Genomic DNA, 17,269 nt, shown 5'->3' with positions numbered 1-17,269 from the left:
TTGTATTAATAATGCATTTTATGTGTCTCAAACGGCCCATTCAAATTTTTGTGTTAATTTAACACAAGATGAATATGTTAGAAAATTTAGTTACAAATGTTATGTAAAAGACATTAACACAACAAATGTAACACTGACACAATTTGTTAAAAATATTTCTTTTTCTCTTTAATATTTCTATATTTTTATTCAATATTCATGATTGTTACTGATTTTATAATTAAATAAATAATATATAAATCACTAATTACCTATAATGGTAAATAAAATGTTAAGAATACTATTGATTGTCTTTTGGTGATAAAGTTGTAATATTGAACTATAATCTATCTTTCTTTTCTTATATTATCAAAGGACTTTTCTATTAAAGTATCAAAACATCTCTTCTTATCGAAGAGATCGCATAATCATTCTTATCTTTGCGATAAGAAAAGCTAATTGTGAGGAAATAAAACTACACTGCGATATTAATCTTTACAACAATTCTGAATAAGAAAGAATTCAATTATTATCATTTAACTGTCTGATTAACAAAATGTGTGAGTGCTAAAATATATGAAAGATCATAATGTATGATTAATAAGAGAAACTTATTAAGAAAGAACTGAAAAACAAATCATCGATTGATTTAATGCAAATAGATGTGCAAAACGAAATTAACATGATATATACTACAACCCGATTCGCATATTGATGCTGTACTCCGATTAGTTTTATCGCACATCTCTGATAACAAATTTGTTATTCTATCAATTTAAACGTTCAGCTCGTTTTAACTGGCAATTAAGAGTCGCGCTCGTTTAAACAGGGATTAATCGCATCATTATCATAATTACTGTGGAATTTCGAATCGTTTGGAAAACAACGGTGTGCAATATTTTTCCGTCATACAAATTTAGCTTGCGATTTAATTATTAATGTCTACGTAAGTTGAAGCGTATTGCAGTTTATTTATTAGTATACAACAACGACGCGATTAATTTCTTTTTCTGCGCACGTATACACAATCGATCTTCCGATTAATTTATGATATGCGCGACAGTTAAATATTCTATGTATTACATCATAATCCGAAAAAGTTTAAATCTAAAAATAATTTTTTCCTTGATTAACTATCAAATTTTTACTTTATGCAGTTTCTATATTAAAATATCTGAAATCATTAATAATTTTTAAATAGTAAAATAGTTAAATAGTAAAATAGTTAAATAGTAAAATATAATTGTCTTAATTAGTTAATTTTTTTTTTTGCTTAAATGTTGCTCTGCATTTTTCAATATGTGAATAATTATTTATTCATCTTTTTTATTATTAAACATTCTATTTGTAATATTTTAATTTACTGTTTAATATATGCAAAAATAAATAATAAAAGTAAATAATATTCCAAAACAGTTAATACAATAAAAAAATTAATATATTTTAATTTACTGTTTAATATATGCAAAAATAAATAATAAAAGTAAATAATATTCCAAAACAGTTAATAGTTAATACAATAAAAAAATTAATATAATTATTTTATTGTATTGACCTCCGTTTGCAATCACATTTTTACTTCCTCCGTCTAAAGTTCTTTTTACTGTTCTAAGCTTTCAAAAAATATAGAAAAATTCAGAGAAAAAATTTGTTTTTCAACATCTCTCTTATTACATTACCAAACAGTTTTTTAACACGATACTCTAGAAGGGGAATCGGACTCCGTTCTCTTTTATTTCGGAGCTCACGAATTTGAGAGTGAAAATTAATTCGTTTGTGTCAAAAAGACTCAGATTGCAAATGGAGAGTTAAAATGCTATTAATTTTCATAATATTGGTTTACGTGACAGGCCTTTTAAAATGTCAAAAAATTACGCGAGAAAATATTTACATTATATTATATCCTTACTCCATATACATGCAATAAAATAAACACCAACATAAAATGTCAAGAAATATATAGTTTAAATAGGCCAGCGATAAATGTGTACACGTCATTCTTCCTAGGCTTTGTTCACGTATTCGGTCATTAGAGACTTTTATGGGGAAAGAGCATACGTGCAACTCGTGCCAGATCAATTGATATGCTAATGATTCGTCGCAAGAATTTTTATGCGTTTCGTGCAGCAAACGCGAAATTATTATCGCTCTACATCTATATGTCGTGCCACACGGTGCAATTTATCGCATCCGGATTCCTTCTATAGCCGTATTAGCTGCAGTTTTAAGAAATTAGATTTTTCAGGAAAGGTACTTCTAAAAAAGAAACAAGATCTATCTCTCACATTTATGCTCGTTTCGCCTGGTTTTCCTGTGGACGATGAGGAATGTCTTGCGTGCGCCGCGCCACGCGGTGGAGATCGTCGCTGACGGACGAACGGCTACAATGGACGCGGCGAAAGAAGCGAGCGAATCAGAAGGCAGCGCGGCACACGCGTTCGGCCAATCGCGATGCGGCCGCACGCGCTTGACCAATCGCGGCGCAGCCGTACGCGCCGTCCGCAGACCACTTCGATCCGCACGATCGACAGAGTGAAGTTGCTCGAGGACGGCGTGGTCGCGACACGAACGCGGCGACGTTCAGCGACGTTCGAGGCGCCGTTCGATTACGCGCGACCGGCACGACGCGAGACGATTCGAGCGGCGACGCGGTTCGACTACGATCGACGCTACACAAGATTTTTCTCCCGAATGTATACCCACGCGAATACTTCGATCGTCTTGAACCGTCAGTACACGCTCCAGCCTCCAGCTGCGCCACGTAAACACGCTTTGTGCCGTATGCTTATGTCGTCGTGACAGTGGAGTCTGACGCACGGTGCGAGTCACTGTCTACGATCTACGATATATCGAAGTGACGTATATGGGATGGGTACTGCCTCAACACATAATTAGATAATATGCTTATCGGAGCACGTATAGAAAATATGTATACTATGGTATCAGATATAAATGACTTGGAGCATACAAATTGCAACTCTTTTATAAACTCATAATAATCTCCGATAAATATTCCTATACACATGTTGCCTGCTATCGATAAGAGTGTTGCTTTAAAAAATGTTCATAAATTCTAGCTAAGAGACTTATGTTAAATTTAATCGAATCCTTTTATATATTTATACCCTCATTGTAGGAGTAATAACTAATTCTTCTGATATGCAGAATTGAATATGTGATACAACTTGAATAAAAATAATTCCGCTTTGTGATGAAATTCCTCAGCTGTTTCATTATAAGACGTCACGAAAATTTCTTTTGTGTGTGCACGCAGACCTCATTCTCTTTTCCCTTTCTTTCTCTTTCTCTGTCTCTTTCAGTTCCTTTCACTCAATTCGCCAGACAGAGCGCATCGTGTTCCGCAAGACAATGCGATTCTGTGTGACGGTAATTCCAAGGGAAGAAAAAATAATGGAGAGATAAAGAAGGAATAAGTGTGTGACAAAGGCACAAGGTACCTACCTTTCTTGGAACACTCGCGACGAAATGAACGAACGATCTCTTCACCGGCGGCTCCTACGGCACTGCGCCCGTGGTGTGACGCGCGTGGCACTGAGCGTGATTGGTCGAGGAGGCGCGACACAGCTGCGAACCGCGACGTTCCGGCTGGCGCAGACTCATTCCCCGTCGATCCCGTGAAAATCCATACCGCGCGACTGACCGCCACACCGCCACCATGCTGCACTAATTATACAGGACGCGAGGGACCGAGGGTCTCACGTTGCGTAGCGTACGCATAAATTATTTGCACGCGAGCGTAGATTATAAAAAAGCTTGGAGGGACTACGTTAGCCGGCTACAACTTCGATCAATTTTTCAAACTTGTAAACCCAGTCTTGAAATTTTGCATGAAAAAAAAACAAGATTGTTAGATGAAAAATGGATTTGTCGATGCACTTGCGCGATTGTTGCGCATGTCTAGTCGTAATACATTTAATTATTAAATTATTAAATATGAATTTATATTCGTTGAATATATAATTGTTTATTAACTCATTGCACATATTGCGCAATATGTACTTTGGATGAGAAAATAGAACAGAAAATTTGATTCCGCAAGTAATTCTTCAAAAAACAATTTTTATAATATCGTTGTCTTATTTAAAAGGAACAATTCAAAACATTAAATTTCCCAAGAAAAGGGAAAACTTTTTCAACTTGACAGAAAATTATTGATTAATCAAATAATTGGTAAAAAGAATATATTCATGATCAAGTTTTCTCGTTTTTCACAATCCTTAAAAAACCATCTTTTTTTAGTAGTGACGACGATTTGACAATTTTTTATGAGAAGATAGGTCACTTTTAAAATAATGTTTACTGAATTCATTCATAATAACTTAAAAATCACGTTTTTTTAGTCGCGTCATCTTTAAAGTAAAAAAATGATGTATCAAGCGTGTTTTTATAACAATGAATTTCTTCGCAACTGCGTAAATGCGCACTTATAGACGTTAATTAATTTAAATCTCAAACGAGAGATTTTCTCCTTTCCGAAAGTAGGTAAACGTCTGCAAAATAATGTACATTTTCACTCGCATTTTGCTTCACCATTTTATTCTACGTCTACATTATGTAAATATGATATTTACGGTAGCAAGCGAAATTCGCAATTAATTATTCTCGCCGTTCGCTATAAATCGTGGGCTCTAATTGAAACTATAATTAAAATTAAATTCATTGTCCCATATTCTAGGCACTTCTCGCGAATAAACTGGACAAACGGAAGTCCATTTTATTTTTGTAATTCATTTCAAGATTCAGTCGCGTTCCTCCTTGGATCACATTTGTCTCACTGACATTCATTAGTTTATCTTCACCTACCTAAATGTATGTCTTCCTCTCTCATTGCACGTTTCAATAAAAATTAGAATTATTTATATCCGTCTCTTTTAATCGCAGATATTCACGTCGGCATTTAGAGATGCCAAGATCTCATTTATTAACGAGATCTCATCGTCACCATTTTTCTTCATCCATAACAAGTTCAACATCCTTCCGGTGTGTCGTATATCTTAATTGAAATCGAAATCACTTTCTGTGTTCGAAACATTCTTCTCGATTGTCGTATCTGTGTCGGAATCCAGAAGGGACTTGATCACATCTTTCTTCTTCTTCGATTGACTCGCTCCGTTAACATCCGCCTGCAATTTATCCCCATTTTTGTCCGATTTGTGTTCCGATTCTGGATCCACCTGTATCTGTGAGGTCTCTTCTGCTTCTGGTTTCTCTACACGATCCTCGGTGTCATCATCAGGATTTCGTTGTTCCTCCTTGTATTCCTGTTCGTACGCGTTATCATATGTCTGATTAGGATCATAGGGTACTTGCTCAGTGTAATCGTACGCCTGAGTGTCAGGATTGTTCTCGTATCCTTGATTAGGGTCGTATTGCTGAGCAGGATCACCATATCCCTGATTGGGGTCATAGCCGTAATCGTACGCTTGATTCGGATCCTGCTCGTACTGCGCGTCAGGATAATGCTGGTACTGTTGGTTATTGAGATCTTCAGGGTACTGTTCGTACTGGTCAGCCACGTATTCGACGTACTCTTGACCATCTTGAGCGTATCCTTGATCAGCATATCTCGAATACTCCTCGTTACCAGCCTCGTACGGCATGTTTGGGTCGTAATATTGCTGGTTTGGATCTTGTTGCTCGTACTGCTGCGTTTTACTCGGATCCTCAGCGTATCCTTGCTCGGCACTGTACTCACTATCTTTTACAACACCTTCGAATTGATCGTCGACTCGAAGCTCCGTCGTCTCGTCATTGTCCGATTTTCTTCTGTCACTTTCGTCTGGTTCACCAAGTTCCTCACCTGGCTGCGATGCGGTCTTAGGTTCATCAACTGAATGTTGATCCGAAACTTTAGAGGGTACATTTTGAGCGTCCTCGATAGGTCCACGTGTTTCAGTTTGCTCCTCGGTCTCATTTATCTCGCTCATGTCCAATGTTTTCTTTTCCATTTCCGAACGAGGGAGTATATCCTGCGGAGGACGCGCGTTCTCCACTTCATTATTCACGTTTTGCTCGATGAATCGTGACGATTCGTTAACGATGTCTTCTTTGATGTCCATCGTGTCTTCGACATTTTTTCCCGCCGCTCGGTCTCCGTCAACATCGTCCAAATGTAACTCGTGAACTTTTTTCTGCACACTTGCAAGATCCCATGGCGCCAGTTCTTCGGCAGCATCGAACACACCATCGATATCCGATTCTTTACCGGTTACAAGGTCAAGTCGTTTCTCATCCGACGCACTTCTCGGATCGTCGATCCGTGATCCGTCACTCGTGGCTATTTCCTCGTTCACGCTGTCTTTTTTTGCAGTAGGTATTTCCCGATCGCGTTCCCGTGACTCGGCTGAATCGGTCGCGTTATTCCAGTCCTCTTTCGCAATCTGCGCGTCTCCGCGCGGTCGATCTAATTTCGCTGAGTGTGTCGCAACGTCTTCTTGAATTTCATTTCTTGTACGTCCTTCAGCCTCGCGTTTCTCTTTAAATTCCGACGCATCGCTTTTTGCACTCTCGCGACGTCTAATTCCGTCCTCGACTTCCATGAGTGCAAAACTATCGTTTTGCCCGACCGAATCTCGTGCAATATCCTTCAGAGTCGCCGTCTTGGACGCGAGATCGCTAGCCAATGCTAGAATCTTGCCCATTTCTTCGGGTACCTTCTCCTTCCTCGCCCGATCCTCGGCTGGAAGTTCCAGACCATCTTCGGTCAGGGAGACATTCAACAGATCGCCGCTAGTGTTCTGCTCATGGTCCAGTTCGTCCACGCTCTGCACGCCGTGCTCCCGATGGATTCTCCGGATATTACTGATATATCGATCCAGTTCTTTCTCTAGAATCGCCGTCCTGCCGTTATCATCCAGATTAAAGTTGTCTGTTCCCAAAGCGGTCGGTGACAGAGTCTTGGCAACATCCGCGTTACCCCACAGCAAATGTTCGTTGCGCCTCATCAAACTGTCCAGATCGTCGCTGGTGATGGAACGAGTGGATCCTTCGTCATCGGATTTCTGCGAACTCGCCAGGATGTAATCCATGTATCCCGGTAGCGGACCGACCTGATTAGCGATGTTCATGTCAGATCCTGTTCGGTATGTACTCGATTTCCCGGTCACTAAAGTCGGTTCCACGGCCGCGGTATCGGACCGATCGTATTCTCTTATCCGCGATCGTGGATCGGACATCAATATATTGGTGTCGTGATAATGACGTGAGGTCAAGGGGTCGAATTGGTGTTGAACAGACACTAGCAGGAAATCGCGCGGTCGCCGAGAGACCGGATGCGCTTTGTACCGATTCCATGTGCTCCCTGAAGAACCGATTAGTGGGATGATCCGAAGGCGCAATTGATATTACCGGCGCTTCCGCATGTGAAACGCGAATGTCCGGAACATGCTGAAGATTGCGAGGCACACTTCCGTCGTAATTGGAAGGTATCATTCGCGGATATTGATGAGCGTTCGGCACGGAGGCATAAACATGCGGTCCATATAGAACATTCGCCTGGCGATGATCAACATCGAGGGTTGCGCCTAATGGCGCAGTTGTCAAAATTGGTGGAGGATTATTTAACGAGACATCTGCGGCAGTCTGATTGTACAACTTGGACGCAGAAGTAGACCTTGGCTGACTCGACTGTGGACCAGGCGCCCCCGGATGCAATCGCGGTGATGAAATGCTTCTTGTTTCCGCAGATGCTAAATCGGGATGTGCCAACGCGACGGTTTTCTTCGTGTATCTATCCTCATTCTGACTGGCGATTCCGCTATCCTCGGTGACGCTACCGGGTGGCCGGTGATTGGCGTAAGCGCGAAGTAGATAAGCTTCGTACTGTTTCTGGAAAGAAACCAATATTGTCGCTTATTATAAACACAATTATTAATTGACACAAACATGCTTATTATAAAAGGTAGAATATTATAAACACAACAACGTAGAACAAATAAAAAATTATATGTAACGTACCTGTTAGTTTGTAATTTCTCTTTCAATAATTAATATAACTGTAAATATAACGTATATGTTATATTGTTTAAGTGTGAAATTATAATTAACAGGTACGTTATTTTGTGTTTGCTGGGATTGATTCATTTGTTTGCGTTTACATATTCATATCTCATTATGTGGCTACAATGGACGAATAATATAGCGCGATATATGAAACTATATGTATATTTATGTATGTCTACAATTTGAATTTTTGATAAAATCGTTTTACATAACTGAAACGCATTGTAGGTATGACAAACGAGAAAATCAGTTTTCGTTTGTATTTTCAATTTATCTTTGCATGTATAAAAAAACGGAGCTTGATAATATAAATATAAATAAATAAAAAAACTTAAGTCTTTAGAATAAAAATTGATTGCATTTCATATTAATAATAAATTAATCTTAAAAAGAAAATAAAAACGTAACTGGAATTTTATCAGCTTTTCTTATTTTTCAACAATTCATTATTTTATTTTAATATAATGATTTAATGTAATGATTTAATGTAATACTGTTATAACAAAAAAAAAATAGCTTGAAGCAATTTTTCTATAAAAAATATAATCAAGGATATAAAAACTAAAATAATAAATACTCACTCTGAGAACATTGAGTCTGTCTTTTTTCGCGCTTATCAGAGCAAGTTTGTTCATAACTCTGTCCAATGCGGCTAGAAGCTTGTGATTTCTTTCATCCCTCGTGCGTTGTTCCTCCAGATACTGTATATATCTCATGCGTAATCGATTTATACAGACATCGTGTCTGTAATTAAAAAATCATTCATCGAATGGCAAATTTAACTTTCGAAAATACCCTGTTATTTTCTAGCATTTTTTCTCATCTATTTTCATAACATTATTAATTCTACAGATATACGGTATTGTGTAAATTGCAATAAAAAAATTAGCAAATTAGAATCATGTTTTATAGGTTTTTTTACAATAAGCTATTATCTGAGCTTTAAGTCGTAAGAAATTGACCACTCATAGTTGATTCGACTTCTCACATTTGGCTATGATTGATCAATTTCTTACGATTTAAGACTTGAAGCTTAAATAATATGGCTTATTGTGGACCCCTTACGTTAAATATCTCGCACATATTCATCTCTTTTTTTTTTAAATTACGTAGAAATAGTTCACTCAAATAGTTAAGCGATCGATTAAGGAATTAATGTGACTCCCTCGCCAGGTCACCTCGGCGGCATAAGGTCGCCGCGACAATATACAGCTAACGCAACTCCTTTGAAAATGGAGGCGCGCACTATCGTGAGGTATGATATACGTGAACATTTTTATCCTACGTTTACGATCAATGAAACGCTCGGATGTCTCGGCCAGACACGAATCAGGACGCGTAAACAACGAGAGAGCAGAATTCACGTCGTCCCGAGCGTGGAGATATGTCGACGGGAATGGGATTGAGCTCGCGGCTGTTATTGATCGTGACATTCCGTAGAACCGGACTGCCACTGAATCGATATCGAGTATTTCAAGTAATTTCTCTACATTATTGCTGCACTAAGCGATGTGCCAGAACGACTCATTCAAAATTTCATATTTTTAAATTGAGAAATTTGTCCAAAAAATATCCTGCCAGAAATAATTATTAGAATCAACATTGATCGACGATCTTGTCGATTTGACCAATCATTTCTAGCTGTAGCTTCCAGATGAAGTAAATTTATTGATAGTAAATTTTTTGACTGCTAAAACATTTAAAAATAACTGCAATATGTTGTTATATCTTTCAAAAATAAAAATTGAATAAAAAATTTTTAATTATCTTTTAATAATTCTTATCATCTTTCTCTAATCGCTGATAATACGTTAATGGTAATATATTACATTATAGAGAATAGTACATGTATACATATAAATAATACCTAATAAATAGACCACAAGATTTGTAATTACTTACTATTAATTTTCTAAACGTATAGCAAACTTCACTATGATTCACTACAATAACTTCATTATGATCATACTTATAATTATAATATAGCAAAAAATGTTACATTCACATCACAATAGACTCACAATAGTCACGGATAAATAGTAATGTCATTGTAAAAAAAGTCACAATGATATATATAACATTTTATTATCTTTATGTATGTCATAGCAGTGTCATAGTGAAGTGCAATTTTTATTAGTTTCATAGTGATATCACGCCTGTGACAAAGTGAACATTCACCATGACTTTATTGTGATATTGTTAAAACTCTTTTTTGCTATGAGGATGATGTCATATTGATTTGCATTGTCTATTCCAAATTCAAATCTGTCAACGCGGCATCGCAGGAATTTTAGTTCTCGAATTCCAAACGGATTTAAAACTCACTCACCTGTTACGGGACTCTCCCATAAGCATGGTAAATCGCTCCTCCAGTCGTATTCTCTCCTCCTCGCTGAAAATTTCGCGATGTTATCAACAATAGTATTCCCGCGTTCGCAAGATTATCCTGGAAGTACTTGCCTCTTCCGCAGCTTCTCCTGAAGCTCAAACATTCTCTTGTAATAATCATGGCCATCGTAAAGCGGTGCCATGCTGCGCGCCATTCAGAGACCAAAAAGTCGAAGGACGATCGTCGTACATCGAAGCTATCGACGCACAATCGATTCAAATAATGCTCCACGCGACGGAAGTTCAAGTTTACGTATGGTGCGATTCGAAAGACGAGAGTATCTTGCGGCGTCGATAATCGTGATTCAAAGAATATTTTAGCATCTCTGAAACAGATGTGAAGACAATAATACAAATTCTCGAAACGAACGCATTTTTACTCACATCGACTTCCTACAGTTTTCTAGTTTAATTTTCCGAATTTAAAATTATGTTAATTTCTCCAGAAGAAAAAAAATACAACTTTGTAAAATAAAAAAAGAGTGGAAGGAATACCAGGCTAAAGTTTTGACACAAATGAAGAAACAGAGTTTTTAAAAAGAAAGATTTCGTAAACAAATATTAAAAACTCACTAAACATAAAGTGGCAGTAATATTACTTCAATATATAATTATACTGATAATTTCTTATTTAACAATATAACTTATTACGTACATATGTTATATTATTTATATTGTTAGCGAGAAATTATAATATTGATGTAATGTTACTGCTACTTCGTGTTTAGCAGAAAATAATTAGAGAATATAGAATATTTAAATCATAAAAGCGCGGATGTTACTTAAAAAGAATTAAATATTTTTGAAGGAAAAGTACAAGATAGAAATTAGTAAGTGGATAGAAAAAGGAATAGAATTAAGATTTAACATGATGATTAAATGAGGCATACTTTTAAATTAAAAAATGATCAAATTTGATTCAAACGAAGATTAAGTTGTTAGGGCAAAAGTTCGAGTATCGTGAAACGACACTCGAATCGCCCAGAATTGTTCACAACGGCGGTATAGATGCAACAATGAAATGAACACTTGGTATGCGCGAGGTATTTGCGTCCGATATCCTCAAGACCTTCAGGGCGAGGAAACGATCCTTCGTCATGCCGACGCGGTGAGCAACTGTCGCGGTCGAATCGTCGAGTCTACCGTGGCAGGTCGGGGCTGTTTCAGCGGGTAAACACGCAGGTGTTACGTTCCCTACTCCCTTTATGCCGAGTAAATTCGTGCGACTAAGCAGCGAATTTTTAACTTGAATTTCACAATGTTACGAAACGCGTGGGTCCGCCACGTGTGCGACTGGTACCTGCATGATGTATCATTTCAGAACTGTTCAGTCACGATTTTTTGTATTGTTAAAATCAAAACTGGAATCTTCATATATATAATTAAAGAAATAAAATGTTTTATTATAAATTTGATAATTATGTAAAAAGAAATAAAAAGTTTAATTATTAATATATCTTTTTTAACAAGGCACCTTTTAAAGTTAAAATAAAGTTTCTGGCTTTTACAGTTTTTAATATCTAATTTCAGAAAGTGAATATTTTTAACATTTATTTTAATTTGATAAATTTTAATGCAGAACAAATTTTTCCTGTTACTCAGAGTTTAATTCTTCCACTGTTCTTAACGTTGTTCTCCAACATGATCTTAAAGTTAGACAGAAATTTATCGATGATTATTATCGTAACATTATCATATAATAAATATTATAAAAGCTTTCTAAAAATATACTATAAAAAATAGAATACTAGAATATTAGACACTAAAATTTCTATTTTTCGATTCCTTATCTCAAATTCTATTTTACGAATAATGACGCAATTGAAACAGTAGGGACCAAGTTAAAATTTGTGGTACCTCGACGTAACTCCAACGTCAATCGCAACGTTCAAGTATTACAATCGATAAAAGTCACATTGCAGTAGTTAGCGACGAAATATAACTAAATTCCATCGATCGGGCGTGAAAGGATATGCTTAAGGATGCAATCTGTGGCGCAGTACTCTATGCGGTCACGTCGCGTGCCAGTTGCAAATTTTCTCCTAGATATCGTGTGCCCCGACTTCCTACCTTCCAGTTAGTTGATTTACCTTGATAAAAGCGAAATAAGAGAGGGTGTATAATTGTGTACAAACCAACACACTATGCTGCATTAATAAATTATGAATACATGGCTATTTATTAACTATATCAAGGAATACATTTATGTTTTCCAAGAATATTGTTTTTACATTTAAATAAATATAAAACGAGTGAAGAATAATTCGTAGAAACTTAAAGATTTTTTCGTGCTTTCGTGTCTTCTGGCACACACATATCTTTCACGGATCTTTATACCACCTTTCTATACGTTGCACGCAAATGTTCCGTCAACTCAGGTGTTTTCGATGTCGCCATGTAGAAAATGAACTCCAAGTTGTCGCCATTGCGTTTGTACACTCGACGTGTCTGTCGTGGAAAAAAAATGAATGTTAATGAAAATCAACAATTTTCCGCTTATATAATTATTAATGTTCGATATTTGCGAGATTTCATGAGCAAATATATTACGCAAAATGTGAGCAAGTGTAACATACAAAAGAAAAATATAAGTCTTGTAACTGGAGAGACAACATTCGATTAATAAATCTATATTTTAAAATAAATAAAAAATAGAATAAAAATAAAAAATTTATCGTAACCATATAAGAAGGCATCACGGTACATCAAATGACATCATATTCTTAAATCATGATCCTAACAAGAGCTCTTCTGAAGACTTGTCCCCACTGAAGCCGATCATGCTGTGATTAACATACTGGTTTCTTCATCTTTGATTTAAAAAAAAGGCAGAAAAAATCAATATGCCAATCGCGATGTGGTCAATTTCAGTTGAAGACAAGCCTTTATAAAACTTTGTGCTTAAAAAAATTAACTTTTGAGAGATTAGACAATTAATTTTCTTTTTTCTCTTTGTTAAATTTTTACTTACTTGTTCATATAGAATCTTTACCCATTCGCGGTCGTATCTACAGTTACAAGACATCCAATATACATATATCCGAAAACTTAATCGTACCTCTGTTAAAGTCGGAAAAGACGGTATCGATGCATCTGTCGTTACTATATTGGTGCTGTTCAAGTCGATGGTACTATTATCATCACCCATCAGATCACCTTGTTCGACCGTAAACAATCCTATGTTATCAATTAGACTAAGTACGATCTTGTTAGTTTCTGGTAAGATCTGCAGGAAGCCGGTCTCTCGATGCATCGGTGTCCCTGAATCCGCATGCCAGCTCTGCGCGATGTAATTGAATATCGGCTGACCTGTGGATGTAATGTTTATTTCATCGTAGTAATTGAAGGGCTTGATGGTCGGGTACGTGCCCACTGCGGGCTCATTCGTTATCCACGTGCCCTCCAACCAGGCCAGCACATGCAACAGCTCATGCAGCTGCAAGACCTTCATCTGCATCTTTGCGACAGTTGTAGTTGGCAATCTAGTAGTCTAATAAGGCTTCTGATTGGCTTTTCGTATCTACGCGTCTTCAACAGTAAGTCACACTTCACATTGAGATAGCAACGTGAGATTTCCAATCTTTTATACCTTCGCATCGTCCCACAATCTCATTTATTACATGAAACTATACGCTAGCACGTAACGTTCTGTAACATTACGGACATTTACTTGATACTTATCTCACAAATAGAAATCACGATCATCAATCGGAAAAATATATGCTCCATGTATTATTACAAATCTATTCTTTTCAACATCTAGTTGTCATCTTTCCTGTTTCTCTCTTATATTTAATTATATATACATATCCGAAGTGCAGAAAACATAATATTATGCAGTCACGAAAAACAGGTCTCGAGCTGTTATATAACAAAGTGAACACTTTTCTAAGGTAATTTGCGTGAAATCTGCGATGGAATATCAAATTTGTTATGCAACGTGTGCACGGATGCACATATAATCGCAGTAGATTATTAGATAATGAATAATTCATTCGGCGCGTTTTTATCGCTCTAAAATTTTATTTATACTTACAAAATAACAGTAATTAATTGTCAAAAGCGTATAATAAAATTAAAACTTTATTTGCTCTTCTGGTAGAGTGATCAGATCTATCTTTGGTAAACTAGGACATTCCAAATTAAAAAGTAGTACAAAAGTAGGACATCAAGAATTAAAAGTAGAACAAAAAAGATATGGTATAAAATAAGTATATAGAAGAAAAAATGTATACATTTCAAAATCCTAAAAATGATAAAAACACATATTTAGTATTAGCAAAAAAATGTTTTATATAATAATACTTAACAATTTTCAAATATTTTATTCACAGATTTTATTCAGATACATAATAATTAGGGATGCACCGGATATCCGATATCCGGTATTCGGTAATTTTATGATCCGGTGCATCCCTAATAATAATGATTTAGTGATTAGTTTACTATTATGTATTTCATGGGCTTAATAACTTCCGTCTTCTCGCTCTTTCTCAAAATAAGTACCAAAAGAGAGTACACACCCAGGACATATTGAAAACTCAGTCTGCATCTTAAGAAAGAGTACATGTCTGGAAAACTAGATATCTGATCACCCTATCTTATATTCTTTTATTTCTCTTCGTTCACTTTCATGTACTTTGCTCGTAAGTGTTCAGTCAACACTGGAGTATTCGATGTCGCCATGTAAAACACATATTCCAAATAATTATCGTGAAGTTTAAATTCCCTGCATACCTGCCATAAAATTAGAAATGTAATTTAATTGCAAAATTATGCTATCACTTACATAAATATCAACTGCAATGCTAAGTTGATAAAATTTATGATGAATTTGGTCACACTACAATGAATTAGTGCACATTAAAGGTTACTTTATACAAAATATCTAAATGTAGTGATATAACATAGGTATTCAAATCATTTGACAAAAATACATATTTATTAAATAACATGACGAATTGAAATATTAAATCAAATAATATTTATGTTTTACATTTAACTTTACTAATTTTATGTATAGTACCTTTTAGCATGCGCTAATCTAGTATAATGCAAGTAACTGAATTTACTATTAGTTATACCTGTGTTACATGGGGCATCTTTGCCTCTTTTATCCTAGTTATATCAGTACTGTTTAAGTTGATGGTTTTGTCAGTTATCTCGCCACATTCAATGGTAGTTATACCAAAATTATGTGCTGAGATAAGAGTTACTTGATTAGTTCCAGGGTTCACTTTCAGAAAACCTGTCTCCCGATGCATCGGCTTCTTCAAATCCGAATTAGAAAAGCTTTGCGCAGCATAATTGAACATAGGTTGCCCTAAAGACGTGAAGCTTATTTCATCATAATAGCTAAAATCCTTAATTGTCGGGTATTTTCCGCTGCCTTGATTCTCTGTTTGCCACGTTCCTTCTAGCCAAGCCAATGATTCTAGTGCTTTATGCAATGGTACACGTTTCATGTTTCCACTATTATTTTATATATTCTAGATATATGTTGGACAAGTATATAAATTATAAATAAGAACTAATCCTTGAGCGTATCCTTTGAGATTCTGATGTTTAACTTGAGAATTTCAGAATCTCCACAAAATATAACCTGTAAATCATATCATCACAATTAATATGAAAGATAAGATTTATCATAAAATTTTTTATAAAAAGTTTCTGTTGTGACCACGACTCTCAGTATTAAGTAAATACAAAAATTGTTGATTATAGAAAACGGTTAGTTTTGTTAGAAATTTACGTTAAAAATTTTAACATCCACACTTGACTATTCTATTGCTTATACCTGCTTATTTTGGTAGAATAGAAGCTATTATGATAGAACGATAAAACCTAAGTCCATGAATAATGCTGTGGACTTTCCATAGGTATATATTCTTGACGCTTCTCGGCACAATGAAGAGTTATATAATGTTACTGTGTCCTTGTCAATTGCATATATTTCTTTAGTCAAACAGTCAGTTATGAATCTTAAATGCGTATTTTAATATTTATATAATGTTATAGCTGATACTTAAAAGCCAATGATTCTGGGTACAGATTTCTCCATAGTTTGCCCTGTAAAATATATTTAGTTTTATTTAAAATTAGTCCTTCAATTTTAGTAGAGAAAATGACAAAGTTGGAAATCTCTTACGTTTTGAAGGTCTGTCGAGTGTCGCACAAAAATGTATCAAATGCTACTTATAATGCTATTACACTGTACTACACTAAACTAACTACACTTGTATATTGTATAGACGAGATTTTTTATTTTATTCGGCGGGACTGGCGGAAGTTGTGAATCATGGGAAACATGTGAGTACACTGGAGTACACAAATTCTTGCACATATTGGACTGCTGCAGTCAATCAGAGCTTGGCCTCTATTTTTTGGCGGATTTTGTTTTAATACGCGGAAATACACCTGCTATGACAGTAAAACTCCAATTTCACGCATAATAAATAATCAATATTAATCGTGATTTTATAATAATTCTTTTTATTTCTATTATTTTTATATTTTATATGATAATGTTGTATTTTTCAAAAAACAAAATTTATGAAGGAATTCATGAAAAATGTTCTATTGCCTTATTTTATTGTTTCCTATTATTTTGTTAATAAAATAATTTTTGAATAATTTGTTTTATTTTACATAAAATAAAATAATTTCAACTTTCTACATCTGTTTCTACATCTTTTTGTGCTGTATATAGTAAAAATATTAAAAGAAAAAAATCAAATCTATAATTAGGCGTGATATGCATGTGTGACCTCATGAGTTTTTTTTAAATGCGTATCTTTTTTGAATTAAAGAAGATGTTTTGTTCGCGCATGCGCATTACTATTATTTTTATCGTGTGTAAGGGTGAAATCATACGGTGCGG

General features: G+C 35.5%; 2 protein-coding genes across 2 annotated transcripts in view; both read right to left on the bottom strand.

Moving 5' to 3' along the window:
- AMPdeam (AMP deaminase) overlaps positions 1-14,369 on the bottom strand; it is a 45,076-nt gene extending 30,707 nt beyond the window's left edge. Inside the window, 5 exon segments of the mRNA XM_018450602.1 lie at positions 5,015-7,240; positions 7,242-7,827; positions 8,583-8,745; positions 12,740-12,837; positions 13,448-14,369. Coding sequence (XP_018306104.1) covers positions 5,015-7,240; positions 7,242-7,827; positions 8,583-8,745; positions 12,740-12,837; positions 13,448-13,846 — 3,472 coding nt within the window. The 5' untranslated portion in view covers positions 13,847-14,369.
- Positions 14,370-14,776: 407 nt separating this feature from the next.
- LOC108724291 (THAP domain-containing protein 4) lies at positions 14,777-16,713 on the bottom strand. The gene is made up of 4 exons (XM_018450601.1): positions 16,538-16,713; positions 16,187-16,458; positions 15,474-15,991; positions 14,777-15,126 (listed from the first exon to the last, which is right to left on the bottom strand). Exons 3-4 carry the CDS (start codon positions 15,852-15,854, stop codon positions 15,001-15,003), a joined length of 507 nt encoding a protein of 168 aa, XP_018306103.1. The 5' UTR covers positions 15,855-15,991; positions 16,187-16,458; positions 16,538-16,713; the 3' UTR covers positions 14,777-15,000.
- Positions 16,714-17,269: the final 556 nt, after the last annotated feature.

This window comes from Mycetomoellerius zeteki, unplaced genomic scaffold, assembly GCF_001594055.1.
Source record: "Mycetomoellerius zeteki isolate Tzet28-1 unplaced genomic scaffold, Tzet1.0 scaffold288, whole genome shotgun sequence".
In the NCBI taxonomy this organism is placed as follows: domain Eukaryota; kingdom Metazoa; phylum Arthropoda; class Insecta; order Hymenoptera; family Formicidae; genus Mycetomoellerius; species Mycetomoellerius zeteki.
Note: the sequence above shows the minus strand (reverse complement) of the source record. Positions and strands in the feature narration are given on the sequence as shown.